The 25,057-nt window shown below is 41.6% G+C and overlaps 1 protein-coding gene across 1 annotated transcript in view; it reads left to right on the top strand.

Moving 5' to 3' along the window:
* Positions 1–3,030: 3,030 nt before the first annotated feature.
* DGKK (diacylglycerol kinase kappa) overlaps positions 3,031–25,057 on the top strand; it is a 107,011-nt gene continuing 84,984 nt past the window's right edge. Inside the window, exon 1 of the mRNA XM_069464036.1 lies at positions 3,031–3,651. Within this exon, the coding sequence (XP_069320137.1) occupies positions 3,031–3,651 (621 nt within the window). The remainder of the gene's footprint in view (positions 3,652–25,057) is intronic.

The following is a 25,057-nucleotide window of genomic DNA, read 5'->3' as shown; positions in this document are numbered from 1 at the left end:
CTTCATCCAGCCCAATCAGGTAACTTATATAATATGCCCAAAATCCCAGGTTATGGACCATTTCTGCCCTGGGACATTCAGAACCATGTCCACCCAAGCCTCTGTGAAGATGGTCATCATTCCAGATATGCCTGCTTGGAGAAATTTTTATGTAGCTCTTGGCCTTTTTATCAGTATTGTTCAATTAGAAAAGAGCCTCATAGGAGATTATTAATCATCTGAAATATCAAATACTGCTAAAAAGCAATACAGAAAAAGACACCCTAACCAGTAACCTGCAATGAATCATCCAGTTTAACAGACATTATCTGAATCCTTACTATGGCCTCATCCCTGGGTTAAGTTGTGAGGAAAATACACAAGCATCTAAGTAAAGCTTTCTCTGTTAAGAAACCATCAGGTTATGGCAGAAAGGAGGGTATATTAATTACAGCAAAGGTGCCTCCCCAAATCAGGCGCCAATCAACCATTCTGACCATCCCTCCACCCAATCCCCCAATGTAAAGCATTGTATTCAGGGCTGGGCTGAGGAGATGCAAAAGAAAAACAAACAAACAAACAAACAAAAAAGACCCTTACTATGACATAAGGCAGCTTGTGATGTGCTGAGAAATAATTTTTAGAGCCCTCAAAACTAATCATAATATAATTCAGCCAGTATATCTCCAGTAACCCACCCCAATGAAGCAAAAGCCATGCATAAACAACTATTTTAGCATTTAACATCAAAATGATCTTGCAGCAAGAGTTTAACATCATAAATTTGGACTCATTGTGATTGAGTATAGAATTATAGACAAGTGTTTCAAAGAGTGTACATAAAGCAACAGCTCCAAGTTGTCCCCTGGTGGTATCCTGCTTGACAACACACTGTCTATGCCATACCCCATGCCATTGCTCTGTAATCCAAGAGGCCATCTTTACTCTGTGACTGCTCAGCCTTAAGATCTTCTACTCATAGGCTGGAATTTAGTGAAAAGCAAAATTTAAATGTGGGATATTGGCCCCTTTTAAGGACAGGGATTTCATCAAGGTGTGAAAGCCTCGAGAAACAATCTCCAAGCCTGGGTTTACCAGCTGGTCAGATCTGGCACCTGTATGTTGCAATTCTGAACTGAGGTTAAAGGCAGCTTGGCTGCTTGAGTATGGGGTAGGAGAGAGGAGAACAAGCCCAAGGAGAATGAAGAGAGTGGGCCATAGGGTGGATTTATTGGCAGGAAGAGACTTGATAAAGCTCACCTCCCCTGTGCTTCCCCATCCCCAGAGGTTAAGGATGATCCCTGAATTAGCTTAGTAGCTGCCAAGCAGTATGACACATCTCCAGGAGGGTGGGCTTAGGCTGCGATGCTGCAGCAAGGATCTGGGAAATGCAGACCTCATCAGAGATTCTGATCTTTGGAGGGGGCTAGGTGAGATCGTGTTCTGCGGTATCATTTACTGCTGGGATGTGGTGTAGGTGACAGAAAAATGCTGCAGATTCTAGAAAATTCTGGGTGGGTCAGTGTCAGTTGGCAAAAGAAGAGGGAATAGTGGGGGCTATGGTCTGGGAGGAGATGGCAAGACGAGGGGCTGCAGAAGGAAGACTGCCATCCACAACTGCAGCATTATGTGTGTGGGAGATAAATTCATTTGTCATATTTCAAATTAGGTTTATAGACGTTTCTCCTCTCCCAGCCCCCACCCAACAGTGGCTTAACGGGTGGTCTTCTCAAATTTTAATTGCAATTGACAGTATATTGGCATCTAAAGTCTAGGTCTGACTAAGATGATGGTTTGTATGTATGTGTACACGACTACAACCGAGAGAGCTTCTAAAGTCTCCGGATGTGGTGGGAAGGGTGCTGCGGTAGGGACCCGCTGTTCTCTTCGCAAGAGAATCTCCCATCCCTAATGTCAGAGCGCTTTAGGAGGTGGAAAAGGTGTGGGTGTTGAGGTTAATTTCCCCAACCCAAGATACACACACACACACACACACACGTTAACAAGTTTGGTTAAAAAAAGAAAGGGAAAAAAAAAAAAAACTCCTGCCGATGCTTGGAAAATCCAGCTAAAAGCACAAGGCAATCTCCTATTGCAAAGGCGAGCCAGCCAGACGCCCAGATAGCTGTGGAGACCAAGGTAGCCTCTGCTCCCTCCCGAACGGGCAGCCCAGTTGCTGCTGCCAGGGCACTCGCCTTGCTCTCGGGGCTACATCTGCAGTCTGCCGAAAGCCAGGGCTCCAACCTTCCCTCATCACACTCCTTTCCTGAAGCATCCCAAACTCTGTACTCAACGGCAAATGACTTGGATCTGGTAAAGCTCAAAAACGCAAAACCAGAGTAGGGGGCAAATTTTACTGCAATCCATAGGAGGCGGAACACCCCACCACCACCTCCAGCCACCCCCCGCCTCCCCCACTACCCCAACCCCATGTCGCTTAAATTCTTTTCCCAGGTTAGATAAAAAGGATTACTTGCCCACTGAGGCTTGGAGATGGGGGGCAAGAGATTGGTCCGAGGCTAGGCTCACCTGCTGCTGAGGTGAGAGAGTAGACACAGAATGGAAGCTGTTAGAGCAGCAGCTCAGGGCTGAGTGGTTAGGGGGATTGCAAAGACCCTCAACTTCGCCTTTGTTTTTTTTTTTTTTTTTCCATTTGCGTCACTAAAGGGTTAAACGCGGCTGGGCTCCAACACCCCCCCCACGTAGCTCCAATACCCCTCCCCTTTTTGTCGCCCCCCCCCCCTCCTGCGCGTCGCTAGGTCATCAAGCGCTCTGCCCAGTCCGCATTCGCAAGCCCCTCTGCTTCCCGCCCATCGGACCCGTGGCTGCTTACGAAGAGGTGTGCGCTCACCGAGGGGCGTGTTCCAGCAAAGGGAGACGCCGAGCGCCCCCCAGTCAGACCTCAGAGCGGAGCCAGCCATGGAGCACGGCGGAGGAAAGTTTGGCACCCTGCGAGGGATTGTCGGACTGGAGTGGGCGGGCCGCCCGAGGGTACTTTAGCCCTCCAAGCTCTGGGGCGCGGACTGCCCAGACCTGAGGTGGTGTGCGGCCATGGACCGCGAAGCTGCCGCGGCCCAGGGCACTGCCCGGGCTCAGGATGGAGAGCAGACCGCGGAGTCTCCAGAGCCGCCTCCGCCGTGGCCGCCGCCGCCGCCTGCTCCGCCGCCGCTCTTCCAGCCTTCGCCAGAACCGGCACCAGAGCCCTGTCCAGAGCCTGCTCCAGGACCCTGTCCGGAGGCGACCTCAGAACCAGCCCTAGAACTAGACACAGAACCGACTCCAGAACCAGCCCCAGAGCCGGCCCCAGAGCCGACCCCAGAACCAGCCACTGAACCGGCCCCAGAGCCAACCCCAGAACCAGCCACTGAACCGGCCCCAGAGCCGGCCCCAGAACCAGCCACAGAACCGGCCCCAGAGCCGGCCCCAGAACCTGCCACAGAACCGGCCCCAGAGCCGGCCCCAGAACCTGCCACAGAACCGGCCCCAGAGCCGGCCCCAGAACCTGCCACAGAACCGGCCCTAGAGTCCTTCCCTGAGACAGCTCCAGAGTCCGGTCCGAAGCCGAGTCCAGCACCATGTCTATTGCCATGTCCGGTGGACACTCGAGAGAAGGGTCTAAAGACCCAGTCATCTCCATCACCTCGATCGCCAATGTCGTGGTCCAGAATAAAGGTAAGAAAAAGACCCCCAGGAGCAGGGAAAGCAACAAGGCGAGGTTGGATGGTTATGGAGCTTGAGGGACTCAGGGTACCCCTTTGCATCCCGTTTGGCTGCCACTGGCTGGCCAAGATCCTAGGAAAGATGTAGGGATGGGGATGACCAGGGGAGTGGGAAGCGGTTGGGAGGCGGGAAGCAACATGTGGGAAGTCAGAGTGGGCTGTTTGGGGCTAGAAACCGGGGTGACAGCAGGGGCTGACAATCGTAGCAGTTTTCCCCACGGGGAGAAGCGACAGTGCAGTGAGCGCCAATATCTTGAAAAAGAGGAGGAAGACACCCTCGGGGGAGCGCAAGAGATCTGGAAAAGTGTTTGAGGCTGGCCCCGGTACACTGCGGACTAGATTGAGTGGGGGCGGTGGGACACACCTCTTAGCCCTGGTCACTGCTGCAGAGGCCCAAGCTGCGGAGCTGCCGCCTGTTTGTCCCCCTCCTTGCCACTGAGGAGGGGGCACCTCAGCTTGGGCGCAACTGGCGGCGCTCCGGGAAGGTGCCCGGCGCCTCTGCTGGCTGCTGGGCGCTGCTACTCCCTGTGGAAATAAGGGGATGGGCGGCGCCCCCGCGCACTGCAGGGGAAGGGCAGGGTTCGCCCGGGAGGAGGGGGAGAGCATGCGTGTGTTGAAGCCACCATTCCATCTGTCTGCAGGATTTCCCAGCAGGTAGGTGCAAACAGTGATACAATGATGCGCAGTGTCTCAAACGGACAGTTGGTATCCCGCACCAGGGCCAGTTGGAATGGTACAGGAGTCCTGGTTTAGAGACACGCAAATAGGAGTTGGTATTTGAGAGCGTGTGAATGGGAACCCTCCTCTCTACCAATCTACGGCGACGCCTTCTAAACCAATGCACATAGCCAGGGGAGGACAAAAAGATGAGTGAAGAATCCTCCAGCACTCACCCAGAGGGAAGGAGGGAGGAAGAAGGTTTTCTGTATTTGCCTTGGACCCAGGAAAGCCCATCTGCTCGTCAGGGGGAGTCTGTCTTTCCTGCTTTCTCTCTGTTCCCCCTACTCTTCCTTTCCCCTAAACTTCGTTCCACGAAACTGTGAAAATCATGATAATGCATTCATACATCTCAATTTAGCTTCCCCTGAAGGAAAACACACATACACACACACACACACACACACGCACACACATACACACAGAGAAACAAACGAATAACACAACACAGCAACAATGTCCGTCCATCCTGCCGCCTGGCAGAACATAGGGACATGGCTCAGGAACCTTCTTCTGTGGACCGCACACTTGTAGAATGGGGACTGTAGTGGGGAGGGGAGAGAAATGGGCATAACGAAATGGAAGCGCTGGTTGCTTACTGACTTCTGAGGAGGGAGGCTTGAGTCTGCAAAATATCTGCAGTGGTAAACGACTGAAAAAGAGGAAGGCTAAAGCGAAAAGTTTCACAGAAGAAAAGTGCAGAGCTTTAAAAATAAATAAATAAAATAGGATGGTAGGGGACCCAGACAAATAAATAAAAAAAAAAAACCACGGTTCTCACCAGGGGGTGGTGCAGATGCCCTTCCCTGCAGTGATCTCCAGAAGGGGAAGGGAGGGGCCACTGGACAAGGGAGATCACCCTAACCCAGTGCTTGCTCTTGTCTTTTTGGAGGAGTTTGCATTAAGCAGGTGGGAGAGAGACTAGCCAGAATCACCTGACCTGTGGCCATCTTAAGTGACATTTCCATAACATGGCTCAGAAACGGACACCTGGGGGTGTAATTACTAGGATGAACAGTGAATACATCTCCTCTTTGGCCTCTGGAAGACTGACTGGGGGCCCAACCTATGCATGAAAAGCATCCCCCAGTGTGAAAGCATCTCCTACCAGTTTGACAGGAAAATGTCTGTTGCCAGACAGACGAGGATCAAGCTAAGGGGAATCAGGTTAGCTTCTTCTACATAGTACCCATTCAGACAATTGGCAGCACTGGCAGGGACCAGGACCCCAGGGGTTTGATTTTGCCCTTGGTAGATACAGTCATTTGTTGAATCACTTATCTGTAGGATGGGGTTAAGAACCCTGACCATCCATCAAGAAAGCCATGTAGATTAACTAATCAGTGGCTCTGGAGGATTAAGGATACAAAGGATCTGGGTAAATGCTCAAATTGCTGGGAGCCAGACCCTCTTACAACACCCTCAATATCAGTATGCTCTCTGGTGCAGTTGGGAACATCTGATCGTCAGTGACAGAATCATTCTCTGCTGCACCCTACTCAGAAAAATAGCACCTACAACCAGCTGGCTTGCATCTTAACATTCAAGGAAAACAGGTTGCCATCTTAGCTGGGGTGGCATTGTTCTCAAATACTGCCTCCTTTAGGCAAGCTTGAGAAAAAACAACCATACAACAAAACACACACACACCCTCACATACAAAATCTCAGGGAACAAAACAAAATACAGGTCTCATCACACAGTGAAATCCTACAGAGCAAGCATGAAACTAGCCTGATAATTGAAAGGAGGAAATGAGCAAAACCAAGTGTTTGAATGTGACTGCAAGTTTCTCCCAGGTAATTTTGCTGACTGGTATTGCAGTAAAAAAGCAACATCTACCAGCCTGTACCTGTTCTCTTTTTGGGTTTTCAGTAAGGTTTCAGAACCTGCTGGTTACAAATTCTATGCCATGCATGAGGGTAGAGACTGAGAAAAGGGGGCTCATGTTTCCTTTCCAAGTAGCTACCAGGGTAGCACAGTCTGTGAACCAAACCTGTCTATTTCCTTCCTTTCTAAAATGTTTTGATTCCCAGGAAATGAGCCATGGTCTCCCACCTGGTGGCAGCAAGTGTAAGTAAGGATGTGTGAATTGGTTCTTTAACAATGGTATAACTCTCTTGGGGCGAGTGGGGCTTATATGAAGTAGACCATATTTGTTTCTCTCCTCTCAGTTGTGCTTGAAGAAAGACAGTATATATTTTATCCATTGAGTTTTGACTAGGTATGAAATTATAATCACACCGTATGAGGGATTGGTGAAAATGTTGGGAGAAATACACTTTTGTTTCTTTTATTTGTGGGGGAGTGAAAGGGGTCTGTTTATCCCTCCCGATGACTATACAGTAATTACCACTATCCCCAAACCATGACAGAAGAGTTCTACACACAAAACTGACATTTCTTACACATATTTTCTTGCAAAATAGCAAGCATTTGTTGATGATGACTGGTAATTCTTGCCTGAATATTTTATTATCTTACCTATTTCTGAGCTTCTCAAAAAAGGAGTCATCTTTCTCAGTACCTAGTACAATGTAGCCCCCCATGATTTTGCTCAGTAAACATTTGCTGAAGCTTGAAACCTATCAATTCCATTTCTAGCAAAGTAGAGGCTGCTGCTGTGAATGAATGAAAATTCGTTCTCATTGGTTTTTAGAATGAGAAGTAAATGCTTATTTAAATAGCCTGAATATATAGCCCTTAAGGAAATGCAGTCAATCAATCTTTCCGTTTTCAGAGTGGATATTGGAACCATAATTAAGAGGGAAATTACTAACAATTTTTTTAAAAGGCTTGGAAAGTGTCCTTATTCCATGCAGCCCCGACAGCAGCAGACTAATGATATTGTTGGCTTCAGGCGTAATAAATTTTTTCCTAAGTGAACAGAGTATCTGCAGTAACTGTAAACAGCTTTAAGATTATAGATTCGAATGTTTAACCTGTTGAAGGTTAGGATTAAATTACTTTCTTTCCTCTTCGGTTCTTTCCCCCTTCCTTGCCAGGCTTTGATGATACCATCTGATTTATTTGGTATATTCTGAGAGCTCCTAAGCATTTGCTGCAGGATGTGCTAGAAAAGATAATAAGGTATTTGGTCAGTGGTCTTTCCTTTCTGAGAGTAAAATTCTTATGCGTTTTTTTTTTTTTAAGCTCCACCTGGAGTTTCTGCAGATCCGCAGCCCAAAAGGCTGAGCCTTTATCCAAAGTGCTTCCAAGGAAAGGGTAAAAAAATCCATAAAGGCCAGGAAACCATCCAGGGACATTATAATAAGGATTGTATAATCCCTTCTGCTCCTATAGCACTTTACAGTTTACAGAATGGTTTCCTCTGCATTATTAACCCTTTTATTTCCCTGAACAAGGCAGAAGAGTGAAGAAGAGCAAAAATGAAACATGACAGCTAATAAGATGTTATGATTAAATTAGGTATTGTGGATTTTAAAACAATATCCAATATATGGCTTTCTGTGACACATAGGATCCTCATTTGTCTAAGAATAGTCTTTAAGCTGACATTCATCAGCTCTGATATTTTTTTCCAAAGCAGTGATTGCTGCTCTACTTCTGGTGCTCCCAGAGGAGGCTAGCATAGAAGAGGAACCTGAGAAGGAAAGAGAAGAGGCAGAGATCCTGAACTGATTACTCATGAAGACCTTTTTTGGTTTGGGGGGTTTTTGGGGGGAAAGGAAATAAATAGAAATCCTGCTAAAGATAGGGTTGCCAAACCTTTCCAATGCCCACTGACTATAATTCTGTCAGTGGAAAAAAAAAATAATTTTAAGGTTTAAAAAAAGAAAGCAAGCAGCCATTCTAAAGGAAGATGCCTTCCCTTCACCAAAGCAAATAGATCTTCTTCTCAAAATAGAAAAAACAAATTTATGAATTTTTAAAAAGAAATGGACAGTGACCCCAGATAATGAAACTTATCCCTCTTCTGAAAATTATTTTAAGAAAAAAATAGACAAAAAATTCTAAAGGGAGGTTCTCCTCATCCTCATCAAAGCTCACAAAGCTTATATCCTCCAAAGAAAATTTTAAAAATGAAAAGAAAGAGAAATCATCTTAAGTTAAACAGTATTTTGAACCTTAAAAAATTCATGAAATATATAAATTTTATTTGCACTCCATGACCCATGCCCAATCCCCTGTGAAAATTATGGGGGCAAAAATAAATCTTCCAAAGGGGAGGTCCACTAATCTCACCAAAGTTCCTTAATATTATTTCTCCCAATTATGTAAAATGTCCAGAATAGGCAAGTCCTTAGAGATGGAAAGGAGATGAGTAGTTGCCAGGGACTGGAGGAATATTGGAGGGGGAAGTGGGAATAATGGCTAAAGGTACAGGGGTTCTTTTGGAGGTGATAAAAAAATGTTCTAGAATTAGAGTGATGATGGCTGCACAACCTTGTGAATACACTATACCCCACAGAATTGTACATGTTAAAATGATGAATTTTATGGTATATAAATTACATCTCAATTTTTAAAAATAAGTAAAAGAAAGAGACCATCCCGTCTCCCCAAGCTCAAGATAATGAGCCTGCTATGCTCCCACAAACGAATTTAAAAAGAGAAATTGGAAAAAGGAACTAAAAGAAAGGGAGATCCTCTTAAAGACAGAGCTTCCAACCTCACCAAGGAAAATAACCTTTATTTACCACCCCTTCAATTTTTTTAAGAAAAACAAACAAAAGGAAATCTTTCAAAGGGCACTCTCAAAATCATCAAAGTCAATGAAATTTACTAATCCTCCCTCTAGATATACATATTTTAATTTAAAAAGAAATATTAAAGGACAGGTCCCTGGTTATACTAAATCTCTTGAATTTTTAATTCACAGAAAGGGAAAAATAGAAACAAAAGAAATGCCTCCCCCAGATTACCAAAGAACATGAAACTTATTCTTAAAATACAATATTTTTAAGATTTAAAAGAAAATTGAGAATGGAAAGGTACTTGTGTTTGTGGAGGGGATATTATTAATGAAATAAAAACAAAATCTTCTTAAAGAAGAAAAGTGCTTCAGCCTTACAAAGACCCATGAACTTCTCATAAAAACACAAAAAATGCAATTTTTTTAAAAGAAGAAAAAAATCCTTCTAATGGGAATTAACCCAAATTAATTCAGACTCAAAAGCTTTATTCTTTTTAATTTTATTTTTTTAATTAATTTTATTTTTATTGATATATAATAGATGTACATATTTTCAGGGTACATGTGATAATTCAATACATTCATATAATTTGCCAAAAGCTTCATTCTTAATATAGGGTTTTTAAAATTTACAGAATAAATAGCAAAGGTAGGGGAGAAACATAAAGCCAAGAAAGTCCTCTTAAGGAAAAGTGTCCCCAGCCTCAAAAAAGCTGCCTTTTTTTTTTCCTTAAAACAAGCAAATACATTTAGAATTGGGATGGGGGAGAAGCAAGAACTTGAGTAGGCTATTTTAAAAGAGAAATCTCCTTCTTAGGGAATGAAGATGCCCCCTAACTCACCAAAGTCCTAAAACATTTTTCTCAAAACAAAAAAGAGAGGTGGGGAGGGGAGGGGAAGAGGGGACAGGGAGAGAGAGGAAGAGAGGGACAGGAGGGAGGGAGAGAGAAAGAAACAGAGAGAGGGAGAAAGGGAGATGGAGGGAGAGAAAGTGGGAGGGGGAGGCAGAAAGGGGGGAAAGGAGAAAAGGGGAGGAAAAGAAAGGAGGAAGAGGAGGGGGAGGAGAAGGGAGGGAGGGAGAGGGGACAGGACAGTGAGAGAGGAAGGGGGAAGGAAGGGAGAGAGGGTTGAGGAGAGAGAGGAAGAAAGAAAGAGGGGGAAGGAGAGAGGGAGAGGGAAAGTGGAGAGGTGGGAGCAAAGGAAATAGAGGAGGACAGAAAGAGAGGAAGAAAAAAATAAATCAAGGAATCATTTTTCAAAGGTTGAAAGGAAGAACATCTCCCCCAGAAAGATGCACCAACACCTTACTGAAGAAATTGCACATTATTCCTGATGACCAACCCACTCCACTCTCCACGATAAGGAGAAAAAAACACACAAAAGTTCTTTCTCAAGCTTCTTCAAGGAGGGAGATGCATCCAATCTCACCCAATCCCAGGGACCTTATTTATCTTCCAGACTTTACTATTTCTTTTTCTTTCTTTCTTTTTTTTTTACTATTTCTTTTTGTTTAAAAAAAAGGAAAGAAAAAGAAATTTATTCAAGGAGAGATGTCCCCAATCTAATTTTGTCCCAAATAAATTATTTCAAAGGAAAGGAAAGAAAGAAAAATCCTACTAGGAAGGCTCTCCAACCTCATTAAAACAAGTGGCCTTTGTAGGTCCTCTCAACAAAACCTATTTTTTAAAAAATGGAAATCCTCCAAACTTAAAGAGAGGTGCACCCTCAACTGCACCAAAAGCAAGGCATCTTTTCCCTTGAGATATTTTCAAAGAAAAACCCGTTCCATCATAACAGTATCTACTAAAGTAAAGTAAAGATACTTTCAACTTTACTAAAATCAATAGACCTTATTCCTCTCCACATCCAAAAGGAAAAAAAAGTTGAAAGAAAAATCCTCCTAACCTAAGGCAAGTTGGTCATAATCTCACCAACACCACTGAACTTTTCTTCCCCTAAAGAGATTTTTTAAATAACAAAGAAAAGAGGGGAATAAAAAGCCTGACCTCTAAGAAAAAGTGCCCTCTCCACCCACCCTCTCTACAGACTGGTAAGTGTTATGCAAAGAAAAGATAATATCCCTCTCAAAGGTGCCAGTGAACCTTAAGTTCAGCTCCTAAGGCTGAAGGGTGGTTTAATCCTAGGCTGGCTTCCCTCTGCCCGTGACCCATTTCCTGCTGCCCTCCCCATCAGCCAGACAGGCTGTGCTCTCAGGAAAAGCAAACCCTGTCCAAGGAAAAAAGAATTAAGAAGGCAAACCTGCTGGGGAAAAATCATACCTCTTTCCCAAAGCAAACAGAAATGATTTGGGGATTAGCTGCATCATTGTTACCCTCTAATACTACAGACAATCAAGAGTTGATGATAAACAGTGACACACTTGCTATTAACTTCCAATTAGATACAGGCCCCTACCTAGCAGAGAAGCAGCATTAGCCAATTCAATAACAGGAGCGAACCATCCTACAGTGGTTTTCTCATCACGTGTTGGCTTCGATGTCTATTCTTATATGGTGATAAAGGGCTTGATTGTCCCAAATTCGTAAAATTTGCAAAGCATATTTATAAGAATAAGACTCAATAAGACTCAATTAATGTTTTCCAAATTTTTAAAATTCATTCATTTCTTACAAAATTGAATACCTGCTCTGTGTGCTATGTGCTCAGCACTGAGGATTCTATGGTGAACAAAATCACATAGATGAGACTTCCTTGAAGCAAAACTGATAAATGAGAAAACCAATTACCAAAACAAATATACAGGTGGTGATTATTTGTTTTACCAGATGCTTTACTGAGGTATTCCCTATTATAGTCAATTATCTTAGCAGGGCTCCCCAACCTATGGTGAGCTGTATAATTATTTCATTATATATTACAATGTAATAATAATAGAAATAAAGTGCACAATAAATGTAGTACACTTGATCATCCTGAAACCATCCTTCCACCTCATCCCCCAATCCATGGAAAAATTGTCTTCCATGAAAACGGTCCCTGGTGCCAAAAAGGTTGGGGACCACTGCCTTAGCATATCTCTTCTTAAACTAAAATTCAATATAGTAAAATAAAGGAATGCATGCTAATTTCAGAGAATGTGGAAAGTCAATTATGTTTCCTAAAGTAAATAAAAATCATCTAGCACCCCACTACTCAGAGATAATCACTGTTAATATTTTGCTATATTTTTCATTTATTTTTTCTGAATATATGCTCATAGTCTGCAGTAAGACTTTAGGGAATGTACAGTTGTGTCTCTGGTTCCTCCCTGCCCCAACCACATCCCCCCCACACACACATACTTAGTTATTAGATCATGTTCATCGTTCTACATTGTATTTAGGAAACATTTGTTAATTTTAGCTTAAAGTTCATCTAGTCAAAGTTCTGTATGATCTGATTGGTAAACATGTGCTTGAAACATAACTTTTCAGGGATGGATTTGCTATGTAAAGCAATAAGAGTATAGATTTTATGTAGACACAATTATTGTGGCTGCTTCCATATACAAAAGGTGGTTTGATCTCACATTTACTTGCTGCACTTTCTTGGACACTCAGATTTCCCTTGTCTAGCTAGTCTTTGTAACTTGGCCTCAGAGAAGGAAGCCCCAAACAAAATCCACCTTTTTCCCATTGTCAAATTCCCAAAAGGAAAATCTAAATTTCTGTGGCTCTATTGAGTCACTTTTAACAATATGTCAAAAACAAAAAATCCTAATGGCCTTGTCTCTTGAACACAAAGTTACCTTTATCATGCTCAGCTGGGTACCTTCCACCCAGAAGGGAAATAAGTATGTGTGAGGACATTATCAATAATTATAAGGAGGTAGAATATTCAATTCATCCACCTTTCATTAATCAAGTGTGGTAGAAAATTGAGAGAGTTAATAAACTGCATACAATCCAACCAAGGTTGAATCGATGATTTAAAAGGCAAGTGTAATGCATTACTAAGTAAGATCAGCATCTTAAGCCTTGTCTGTACTCTTTAGAGATTTTCATCTTCCGAAGCATTATAGGCATTTACTGTTTAAGCCTCTTGCTTTAAAGAGCCTGTAAAAGAGATATTGGCCCCTGAGGACAGGAATTCCTAACCCCAGTTTTCCTCAAGCACAGGGGTAGGACAAGAGGCTCCTAAACAATATTTCAGGATTCTGAGAGACTGGCTTGATGCTTCACCTGCCCAGAGCTTTGCACTGTTCTTTTGAAACAAGAGGCAGTGGGCCTGGGGACTGTGCCTGGCCCCTACCTCCAGGAATAAGAAGGGGATGAAAGTACCACTTTCAGGACTCAACTAGGAACAGTCACAATCCTGGATGTTCATTCATTTGCCTTCTCTGGCTGCTTATGTCTCTACCTATTCTCTTCTGGGATTTTAGTTTAAGGTAGGAAATGAAAGGTACTTGCTGAGTAAAATTTGTTAAGCTAATTGTCTGTGAGTAGAGAGACTTGAAACTGGGAAAGTTTTCATTAACCCTGGACTCTGTCAATTGAGTCCTCAGTGTTCTGAGGTCAGCTCCAGCATCATGGCACCATCCTCTGAACCCCAAATCTAACAGTAGTTTCTGATTCCCATTATATAATGACCTTGATTGTTAATTTTCCCTTGATAAGTGACATTTGCATTTATTATGGACCTTTAACATATTATTTCATGGTTTATTCACAACACTGTACATGTCTGTTGCAGAATAAAGGAAAATGTGATGTAGCCTTATTAAAACAGCTAAGCATAAACAGTAAAGAGGGAAGTAAATGAAGCTAAAGAATAAGATTCTTGATTTCAGAAAATTAACAAGTTGGTACCCTTCTCACTAACCTCGATTAATGCTTACTGTGACAATTTCCCCCCTGCCGGGCTTGAGTAGAATATAACTTTTCTCTTACCCAGAATTTGGATATTGCTGTCCCTTTCTTCTCTTCTTCACCTCTAGCAGCAAACTACTTACTCCGCTTGACTGTTAAGACTAATTAAAATGATAGTTTTGACGTTGCTATGGTCTTCTCTGCTTTAATTTGCTCAAGTTGGTGACAAGATCTCCAAGACTTTTGTGGGGGGTGGGGGGAACTTCACTTGGTTTCATTTGGAATCAAAGCACGCATTTTAGTAGCTCTCTTCATGGTTTTCTTATTATATTGCTTCTCACTAGTGAGTCCTCTGTTTTAGACATTCTTGAAAAAGCCTTATTTTTCCTTCCCACAATCCCTCACCAGCACTTAATTTTTTTAGTTCCTCCATCTTTTCTTCTAATGATGGAAAACAAAGATAGACATTTCTAGACAGCTTGACAGTTTGCTTTTTTGTTTCTTTTGTTTTTGTTTTTGTTTTGTTTTGTTTTGTTTTGAGACAGGATCTTGCTCTCTCACCTGGGCTGGAGTGCAGTGGCTTCATCATAAATAGCTCACTGCAACCTCAAACTCCTGGGCTCAAGCAATCCTCCTGCCTCAGCCTCCCAAGTAGCGGGGACTATAGGTGTGCACCACAATGCCCAGTTAATTTTTCTATTTTTTGTAGAAATGGAGTCTCACTCTTGCTCAGGCTGGTCTCCAACTCCTGGGCTCAAGCCTCCCACCTCGGCTTCCCAAAGTGCTAGTATTATAGGTGTAAGCCACTGCACCCGGCCCTGTTTGTTTCTTTTTATCCAGTATTGTACAGCATCATTGTGAACTACATGCAAACATATCTGCTAATTAGTCCAGTAAGTGTTCAATAATTAGGTACTTGGTGTTTTAAATGCTTTATAACATGTTACATATTTGGAAGATTGTTACATGGGCATTGAAGAGTGTTTTAGTGATATTTGAAGGAAGTGGTTGAGGTTTTTAGATGGAATGGGAATGTATTATTGCTTTTCCAACTTAAATAATGGAACAAAGGTTTCCACTATCCAAAATTCACCATCTAACTAGTTTTCAGGGATGGATTATATTCAGATATGAGAGATTGCCTGACAGCAAATTAGCTTTGATATAAGAAGTTTAGGGGAAGGAGCATGATGGCCAAATAGAAACCTCCATTGATCATCCCTCTGCATGAACACCAAATTCAACAATTATCCACACAAGCACATACCCTCACAAGAACCAAAAATCAGGTGAGCAAACATACTACCTAGCTTTTTTTTTTATTTTCTACCTAGCTTTAACATTATATCAAGGAAAGAGGCACTGAAGAGGGCAGAAAGGACAGTCTTGCATTGCTTATGCCACCCCTCCACCATCCTCCGGCAGTGCTGCACCAGTGTGCCCAGAGGAGGGAGAGTGAAGTGATTGTGGGACTTTGCACTGAAACTCAGGGACGCCCTGACAAAGGAGAACACAGCACAGGGCAGACTTTTACCTGTGACAACGGAGAGAGAATTTTGAGGAGCCTGGCCAGAGGGAAATCCTCTACCCCAAAACCTGAGTACCCGCTAGTCCCACCACTGGCTGACAAGAAGCAGCCTGGGGCCTAAACTAAATTCATAAGGCAGTCAGGCCAAAAAGACTGCAGTCCTTGGGCAATTCCTGTGGCTGTGCTGGCTCAGAGCCAGTGGACTTGGGGGTGCAAGTGATCCAGCAAGACACCAGCAGCTGCAGCCAAGCCAGTTCTTGTGTCACCCCTTCCCCAATTACAGGCGGCAGTGGCTCAGGGTGAGTCTTCTTCCACCTGGGGAAAGTGAAGGGAAGAGCTCAGAGGACTTTGTTTTGCAACTTGGGTACCACCTCAGTCACAGTAAAATGAAGTATCAAGCAGACTCCTGAAGCCCCTGGGTCTAGGCTTTAGTTCCTGGATGGCATTTCTGGACCCATGCTGGGCCAGAAGGAAACATGCTGCCCTGAAAGAAAGGACCCAGTCCTGGCAGGATTCAACACTTGCCATCTAAGGAGCCTTTGGGCTTTGAATAAACATCAGAGGTAGCCAGGCAATAGTCACCACTGGCTTCGGGTGAGACTGGGCTGGCTTCAGATGTGATCTGGTTGGTGCTGGTGGCCATGGGGGAGTGACCACAGCACTCATCCCCCAACTCCAGCAGCCCAGCACAGAAAGTAAGGGAAGAGAGTGAGAGACTTGGCCTGGTAATCCAGGCGATTCTCTTGTATCTTTCCCAAGTTCACCAAGCAGTACCACCAGGAGTGTGCAAGAGTCACAGCATTACTGGGGTTGGGGCACCTCCAGTGCTGATATGGCTGTAGTGACCAAAGACTTAGACCACAACAATCAATTCCCTTTGAATATCTGGAAAGCTTTCTCAAGAATGACAGGTTCAAACAAGCCAAGACTGTGAAGATTAAAATAAATACCTAATTCTTCAATGCCCAGACATCAATGAACATACAGAAGCATCAAGAACACACAGGAAAACATGACCTCACCAAATGAAATATTAGTAAATAAGGTACCAGTGACCAATCCTGGAGTGATAGAGATAGGTGACTTTTCAAACAAAGAATTCAAAATAACTGTCCTGAAGAAGCTCAATGAACTTCAAAACAACATAGAGGCCGGGCGCGGTGGCTCACGCCTGTAATCCTAGCACTCTGGGAGGCCGAGGCGGGTGGATCGCTCGAGGTCAGGAGTTCGAGACCAGCCTGAGCAAGAGCGAGACCCCGTCTCTACTAAAAATAGAAAGAAATTATATGGACAACTAAAATATATATATACAAAAAATTAGCCGGGCATGGTGGCGCATACCTGTAGTCCCAGCTACTCGGGAGGCTGAGGCAGTAGGATCGCTTAAGCCCAGGAGTTTGAGGTTGCTGTGAGCTAGACTGACGCCACGGCACTCACTCTAGCCTGGGCAACAGAGCGAGACTCTGTCTCAAAAAAAAAAAAAAAACCAAAAAAAAAAAAACATAGAGACGGAATTCGGAAGCCTATCAGACCTCAAAGAGCTACAAGTAGAACTGCCATTTGATCCAGCAATCCCATTACTGGGCATCTACCCAAAAGAACAAAAGACATTCTATAAAAAAGACATCTTCACTCGAATGTTTATAGCAGCACAATTCACAATTGCAAAAATCTGGAAACAACCCAAGTGCCCATCAATACATGAGTGGATTAATAAAATGTGGTATATGTATATCATGGAGTTCTACTCAGCCACAAAAAGCGATTGTGATATAGCACCTCTTGTATTATCCTGGATAGAGCTGGAGCCCATTCTACTAAGTGAAGTATCCCAAGAATGGAAAAACAAGCACCATATGTACTTACCATCAAATTGGTATTAACTGATCAACACTTAAGTGCACATATAGTAATAACATTCATTGGGTGCCAGGCAGATGGGAGGGGAGTGGAAGATGGGTATATACACACCTAATGCGTGTGGTGCGCACAGTCTGGGGGATGGACACGCTTGAAGCTATGACTCAGCTGGGGCAAAGGAAATATATGTAACCTAAACATTTGTACCCACGTAATATGCTGAAATTTAAAAAAAATTAAAAAAACAGAAGCCTAGCAGAGAAATTTAACAAACAGATTGAAATAATAAAAAAAAAATCAAGTAGAAGTTTGGGGGAAAAATGAAGCTGTTTGAAGTAAGTGGGAACAATATATCCTCCTCAAACCTAGAGAGAAAACCAGTATTAAATTAGGCAGTGACAGTCAAAAGTATCAGTAGAAGTGAGATCATGCTTGAATTGGGCAGGTGAGGTCAGGACCAGGGAATCATAGGATGCAGACTAAAATGTGAAAAATAAAGTATATGGAGCAAGTCCTATTGAAATTTTAAAGGCAACTGACAAAATTTTATATATCATCTGATTGATGACACGCAACCATTGATTAGTGTAACATGACTGAAGTGGAAGGTTGGCTGATGGGTCATATAATTAATAACTATCCAACTTTCAGTTTATTTGTATGCCAAATTCCAATTTAAACTACAAAAGCTAAAAATGGGAGGAAATAATTATATTATCTAGTGTCCTTTTTCCTACTGTTTTGAGCCTTTTTTGATCCACATTCCACTTTTATAAGAGTCTGATCTGCTTTCTCGATGACATTTTTCCTATTTCATATCACAGTGTTTTCTACAGTAAAAGTAAGAAACCATGATGTGAATCCAGTGGAACTTTGTATCTTCAGTATTATAGTCCCATAGAATGTACCGGAAAGAGCCTTTGGGGATCAGCTAGTCCAGTGTTTTTAAAATCTTTTTAGTAGTAGAATCTTATATTTTTCTCAATGAAATCATAAATGAAAGCCCAATATTTAACATAAAACAAGTAGTATTTCATTAGTCCTCTTCTATGCTAAAGTGGATTTGTAACTGACTTACCTTCCCAATTGTTTATTTTAGGCTAATAGGAGAGTGAGTTTGCACTCCGTGTTTATTACTGGCTCCTTAACAAGGAGGCTGGTGACGCAGGAGAACATTGGACAGGAAAAGGAAACAAGTCAGAGTTTAAAATTTGACCTATAATATTCCAGAAAGTAAATAATACTCTCAGAAACATGGTCATTCTAGAGAGCTTCTCTTTCCCCTTCCTCCATCCTGGAATGTGTTGCAACTATCTCCTAAAGTGAGTTGTTGTAATGTGCACTGCCTTTGCTGGTAAGAACATTATTATTATTGGGGATTGTGTTCCTGACCAAGAACACCACACCAAGTCAACTGTAGATATAACTAAAAATATATAGTAAAAGCAAATATATAACTGTAAGTCTCTGTAATCATTTAAATCAGCAAAATTGTTCTAAGTCCTATAAAATGGACATAAATGTACCATGCACTTTGATTTTGCAAGGGGCCCCAGTGTACTATGAACAGTACCTGAAGCACATAAAAGAGCCAATTCTACATAAATTTAATCTATTGTTTATTATTCATTTAGAATTTATACTCTGTCTAAATCCAGAAAGGATATGAAGTATCTTAGAAAATTAAATGCGTATAAAACAGGGATAATTAAGCACAAATAAAAACAGGGCAAAGCCAATTCAAAGCAGTGGTGAATGAGATCTAAAACTAATATGTGCTGGTTATAATAAACCCTAATTACACATTTAATTAGCAGTACTTTTGTTTGCTGCCTTTGGTGGTTGAAGGACTTTGGGGAATGATTTGAATGACTCAGGCCTCTTAAAGTTGGTATCCGAGGAAGTTTGAGCTGATGCAATACATCTTCCTGTAGCACGCTGCAGCAACCACAAAATGAAGAACTAAAGGTTGCCAGAATTGTGGTATAGGTGTTAATTAGCTGTCCTAGAAAGCTGCAGGCTTGGGTTGTTTTGGTGGCTTGCATTTTTCTAATATGCTAATGAATGTGTCTGCGAAGCATGTCAGTATGGAACTTTCTCAAATAAATCCTTGTTCCATGGTACCTTGTAGCCAGAGGTTCAAGAGTTTGACTCTTTCTTACACTGAGAGTCACTTCACTTTGGTTCTAGTCATGATTCACCTTTAGATGGCTGTGCAACATGGGGTAAATTTCTTAATCTTTCCCTGGCTTAGCTTTTGTGTCTCTTAAATGAAGCCAGCAGTCTCCTCCAGCAAGCCTTCACTGGTATCTCATCTGGGCTAGAGGCCCTTCCCCTGGGCTCCCATAACACCCAATGCAAACCTTTGCTTCTCATTTGCCATATATTGAGATTATTAGCTTATGTACCCTATCAGGCAGTAAGAAGGGCCTAACATATAGTCTGCCACTCAATAAATGGTGGTGGAACTACCTTAGAAGAATATCATAAAAACTGAATGAGAAATTAGTTTTTAAATGCATATTTAAAAAATAAGAAATATGCAAATGCTAGCATATTTTAGTATCATTTGTATTAATATATGTGCCATGATCTTTGCTGTCATCATTTTCTATTGTTCAGGTATGCAGATAAGTTTCAATATATTCACCCCTCAAAACATGGACTTAGCAATTCAGGTGCATTACCAGTAGGTGATGGTAGGCAGGGCTGCCTCACATCTTCCCAGAGGGCAGTAGATTTTTTCTAACTCACACAGAGGCACTCTATGCACTAGGAGCAGCCCTGTATTGATCATGCGGTCTTAAATTATGAGTCTTCAGTCATAAACACAGTTAACTTTGATAAAAGTGAGAATGATGAGTTATCTAGTCCATTCTTTAAAAACAAAACCAATGGAAATTTATTAAAATAAGCACAGCAACACTAAAGAATATTATACTTAAGTATAGCATAGAGGAAGCAGGTTTAAACAAATAATTAGGTACCATTTGGTACCCGTTTCGCTAATCTTAACTGTTAATCAGAATTTAATCTATTTATGGTATTCTTTTCACTTTAATTGAAAAGCTCTTAGCTCCATTACCTTGGTGTCAGATTTCTCCTGTAGCTAGCACTTGAATTTGGAGCTAGGTGTCAGTAGGACTATTCCAAGGCTCTCCCTTTTTTTGAGGACTGAGAAGCAACAGCTAAGCTCTGATGTTCCTTTGGCAGTCCAAATTTTATCCAAAATAGCTTTCTACTAATTACAGGAAAAGTCTTAACTTGTTTCACCAATGCCTTTGATCAGATTAACACCCTGAACTTGAAAACAGTCTGGTCAGGAAAGCGAATATGGAGTCTCTGCTCAGACAGCAGGGAGCCCTAGTAGTCTTGTTTCCAATCAGAAAGAACAACTTCTCCCTTAAATGAGATAGAAAACTACTGCCCTTTCTAGAATAGCTGCAGGGCAGGATTACCACATAAAGTTGAACAGATTGTACACTATATGAGGATGCCATGTCTAAGGGGACACCTTTTGCATCATAGACACCATGGATGTATATATTTATTCTGATCATCTGACAGATGGCAGTCAAGTGTCTTGATCTGACAAAATCGGTATATTGTGAGAATTTTCTAACAAATGGAAGTAAACTATCTTTAGGAAAGGGTACCTTTTCCTGATGTGCCCAAAGAGGGCTGACTCTGATATTAATTCCTTACATTTAAATACAATAGCTCCTTTAGCAACTCCTTAGAAGCCTATAAACCATATGCTCAGAACTGATTTCCAAAAGGACCTATTCTAGTACATATCACATTTAATCTGGGCATCATTTTAGAGAACATAGGATCAAGAGCAGGATTAGAGGAATATGATTAGAATTCAGTTTTGGAAAATTTGAATTTGAGGTATTGGTGAGACCAGAGCTCAAGATGGTGATTAGAGAGAAAGGCCAGAACTTAAGGGTTAAAGGACAAAAGTGTGCATGTTTTGCCATAAAAGGTAGGCAGAGTGGAAAATGTCTCTGTGTCCCCCACCTGTATTGAAAGCAATGAAACTAAATTAACAGGATCAGATAAGGGAACAGAGATAGAAGTGGGCAAATAATGTTTGGGGAAATGGGTAGGGAAATAATACTGAATTAGAGGTTGAAGTATTCAAATAGAAGAGATAAAGAAGAGAATGTGCAATTTTTTAAGGGACATTTTCTTTTAAAATGTTGATCCTGAGTGATTTTTTTCATAACTTTTTTATTTTCTCCTTTGCTTATTTTCTCTTTGTTGATGAAATCCTCTGAATGGTTTTGAAAGGAGAGGGAATATTGTTAACATATTGTCATCAAATAGAATGCAAGTGGTTTTTCTCTCATTACCCAAGTCCTTATTTTTAAGCCTTGGCATATACTGTGTTTAGAGAAACCAGTAAGGAAGGTTAATAGTTATCCAGTTATTAATAGGAGGAGCATGAGAACACTTTTTTTGTTAAAATAATGAGAATATATGGTTCTCTTTACAAAGATTCTAAAGTTCTTTGCTGTACATAATAGGTACTTAATAATTGTTAAATTAACAAGAACAACAAAACAATCATTCATTCATCAATAGATAGATATTAAGAGATCTCCAAAGATAGCAAGCTAAGATATACTTAGGGTATTATAAGATTTGCTCTGAAAATGTTTAGGGAAGGTGGGAACTTTCTTAAAGAAAATCAGTCTTACCAAGTAAACCTTGTCTTTTAGGTATCAACTAAATTATAAGCCCCTTAAAATGGTTGCAGACAGTGGAGGAATCAGAGGGAGGGCCAGACAGAATAATCAGGGAATAAATTGATAAATGTTTGCAAGTGAGAACTGGAGGCCTAGTAGATCCCCAGCCCTTTGCTAGTTGGTGTGGAAAGAACAAAATACATGTGAAGTATGCAATCTCACTTGGAAGACAAAACATGTGCATTGGAGACAGGTACATAATAATACAAGGAAAGATATGATTTTGTTACAGCATGTGAAGTGCAGAACATAATGCCATAGAATTATAAAAGAGGACCAATAAAGGATGGAGTAGTTCGGGAAGGCTTCCTGATGGAGGTGAGATCAATTGAATTTAGATCTGTGGAAAGGAGAAAGCATTCCACTACAAGGGAGCAATATACACAAAGACTTGGAAGCAGCAAGAACTCTATTCAACTGATATCAAAGAGCTTTGAGAGAAAGACAGAGGTATTTGGACCTTATTCTGTACAGCAGGACATTACTTAAGATTATTGAGTAGGAGAAAGTAGTGAAAGTACTGCTTTTAAGATATATATTGTGACAGTGAAAAGGATAGATTGGAGGGGAACAAGAGAGAATGCTGGGAGCTTACTCAGGCTGTTGCAGAAATCTAGATGGGAGATGATGGTGGCCTGCTTATTTCAAGCAATGACAATCTGAAATCATTTATACGACACCTACTCTGTGTCGAGCACTGTGCCAATAACTGTAATTTACCTGAAGGAAATTATAGCCAAGTAAAGGAAATAAGACCAACTACACAAATAACTGTAATCCCACGTAGAAAATGGCCACAAGAGAAACTCTGAGTTCAAAAGAGATATGAATTGATTGGGGCCTAGCAGGATGGGGTAGATTTGAGTTCAGCAATGAGTAAAAGGACATTCCAGAATTTTTCTTATTTGGGGGGAGATGCTGGCAGGAGTGATGAGAAGAGAATTCTAAGGAAGCAAAACAGTATGAGCAAAGAAACTGAGGTGGGAAAACACAAGTTTTTTTGGAGGCCAGAGGATGTGAAGCTTTGGGATATAGGAAGACATGAAGAACTAGGAGAAGTGAATTGGGACAGGAAGAGGAAAAGAAATGGTCAAAGGAGGCAGCATAGGATATTGATAATTTCCCATTTTCTCTCTACTCTGTAACTCACCCTTTTCTCAGACCAACTGGATTCTTTCATGCTGCCATCTGAGGGTCTGGGATGCTTTTGTTTCATTTCTGGATTGCCCATTTCAATGCACCATCTTTCTCTGACATGAGAGCATCAGATCATAATTGATTTCAGAGACACTCTGGTCTGAGAAGACAACTAATTCCCCCATGCATTTCATACAGGACCAGCTTCTACGGGAAGGAGCATTGATATTGTCTTTGGTATTCAAGAGAATCTTTCAGTCTCGGTTTTGCTATCTGTTGTATGTCTGTTTGGCATACCTTTGGAAGGCCTTGTCATGCATGTAAGGAGCACAGCCCCTAATCTGCTTTTTATGTGTGCTTATAATATTGAAATTGCAGATTGAGCCTTCAGAGACCCTTCAGGCATGTTATAGCCATAAAATGTAGTGGTCTTTGTAGACTACTACTTGATTTTTGTATCATACTCTATAGCCTTACAAAATGTTTCCGCATTTCTCATGTCCTCGGATTCTCACCCCAATCCTGTGCGGTTAACTGTATTTGTTTCATTCCCATTGTGAAGATAATAAAACTAAGGCTAAAGGACACTTAGCTACTAAGGATCAGAGTCAAGATTCAAGACCAAGCGTCCTGACTACAAAACCAATCCTAATCCACTTCAGGCTAGTTACTACAAGGTTTTCAAAGCAGCCTCCTTGAGCCCAGAAATGATGGCTCCTCTAAACAAAGTGGGATAATAGGGGCCACCTGCCTTCATTTTAGAACTAATTACCTTCTTTAAAGCTAACCAAATCCACAGACTTAAGATTAAGTACGGTTTTAAGGTGGTTGTAATGGTTGGGTTTCTTTTCTTAAAAAAGCTAAAAAAAAACACTTTAAAAATGTTTTTAATGATGATTCATCATTTAAATGGTTTGAGACTTCCTGAGACCAGAATTCTCCAAAGGTTCTACAATTCTTAAGAGATTAAAAACATACAAGTCTGGTGGTTTGATCCCAAAACTGATATTTAAGAGGCTGATTCTATTCCTAGCTGTGCCTTTGTGATTTGAGATAAATCCTTTAACCTCTCACTTCTTATTTATCCATTTGTAAATAAGCATATCTCCCACCATAGAATATCTGGGAAGCACTTTAAAATTCAAGGCTCAAAGGTATTTTTAAGCCTTACAAATTTTGTAAAGCACTTTGCATAGTTTCAAAATGAATGTGACATCAATACAAGGTGGAATTCATTCATTAAAAAAAGAGACGGGTTAGAGCACAGATTTTTGCCTGCCTACTACTATCTTGTAACAAGTGTAGCTCAGGACTACCCCACTTCCATCTCTGCCACAATGTGGTTTTGCCAGAGCAAGTTGATCATCTTGCATATTATCTCCTATACGATAGTGTGTCACTAAGACTGATATCGCAGGATAGAGATTTTTCTAAGATATAAGCCTAGTGAAAAAAGGCTAATTCTTTATTTACTCCCCCCCTCCCCCTCCCTTTGAAGGCTGGATTATAAGGAAGGAAAATTGTTTTAGACTCTTTGGAATAATACTTCTCTGTCCTGTGCCTTAATGTCTTTGTCTATAAAATGGAGTTCAGATCTGCTTCTACCTGCAGAGAGGACGATGTGAGGCTAACCATGGCAGTTGCAATGTCATATAGTGGGCTTCAGAGTCAGACTCATTTGGGCTGCCATCCCAGCTCTGTCATTTCCTAGCTCTGTGACCTCCGGCAAAGACCCTCACTCACTTCTCTAAGTCTCATTTTCCTTATCATATGAATCTAATAATTCCCACCTTGTAGTGTTGGTCTAAGGATCAAATGATATATCGAAGTGCTTAGTTCAGTGGCTTGTATCTAGTTGATTCTTTTTAAAAAATGGTAGCTGCTACAATAGAAGACAC

Source organism: Eulemur rufifrons, chromosome 30 (genome assembly GCF_041146395.1).
Source record: "Eulemur rufifrons isolate Redbay chromosome 30, OSU_ERuf_1, whole genome shotgun sequence".
In the NCBI taxonomy this organism is placed as follows: domain Eukaryota; kingdom Metazoa; phylum Chordata; class Mammalia; order Primates; family Lemuridae; genus Eulemur; species Eulemur rufifrons.
Note: the sequence above shows the minus strand (reverse complement) of the source record. Positions and strands in the feature narration are given on the sequence as shown.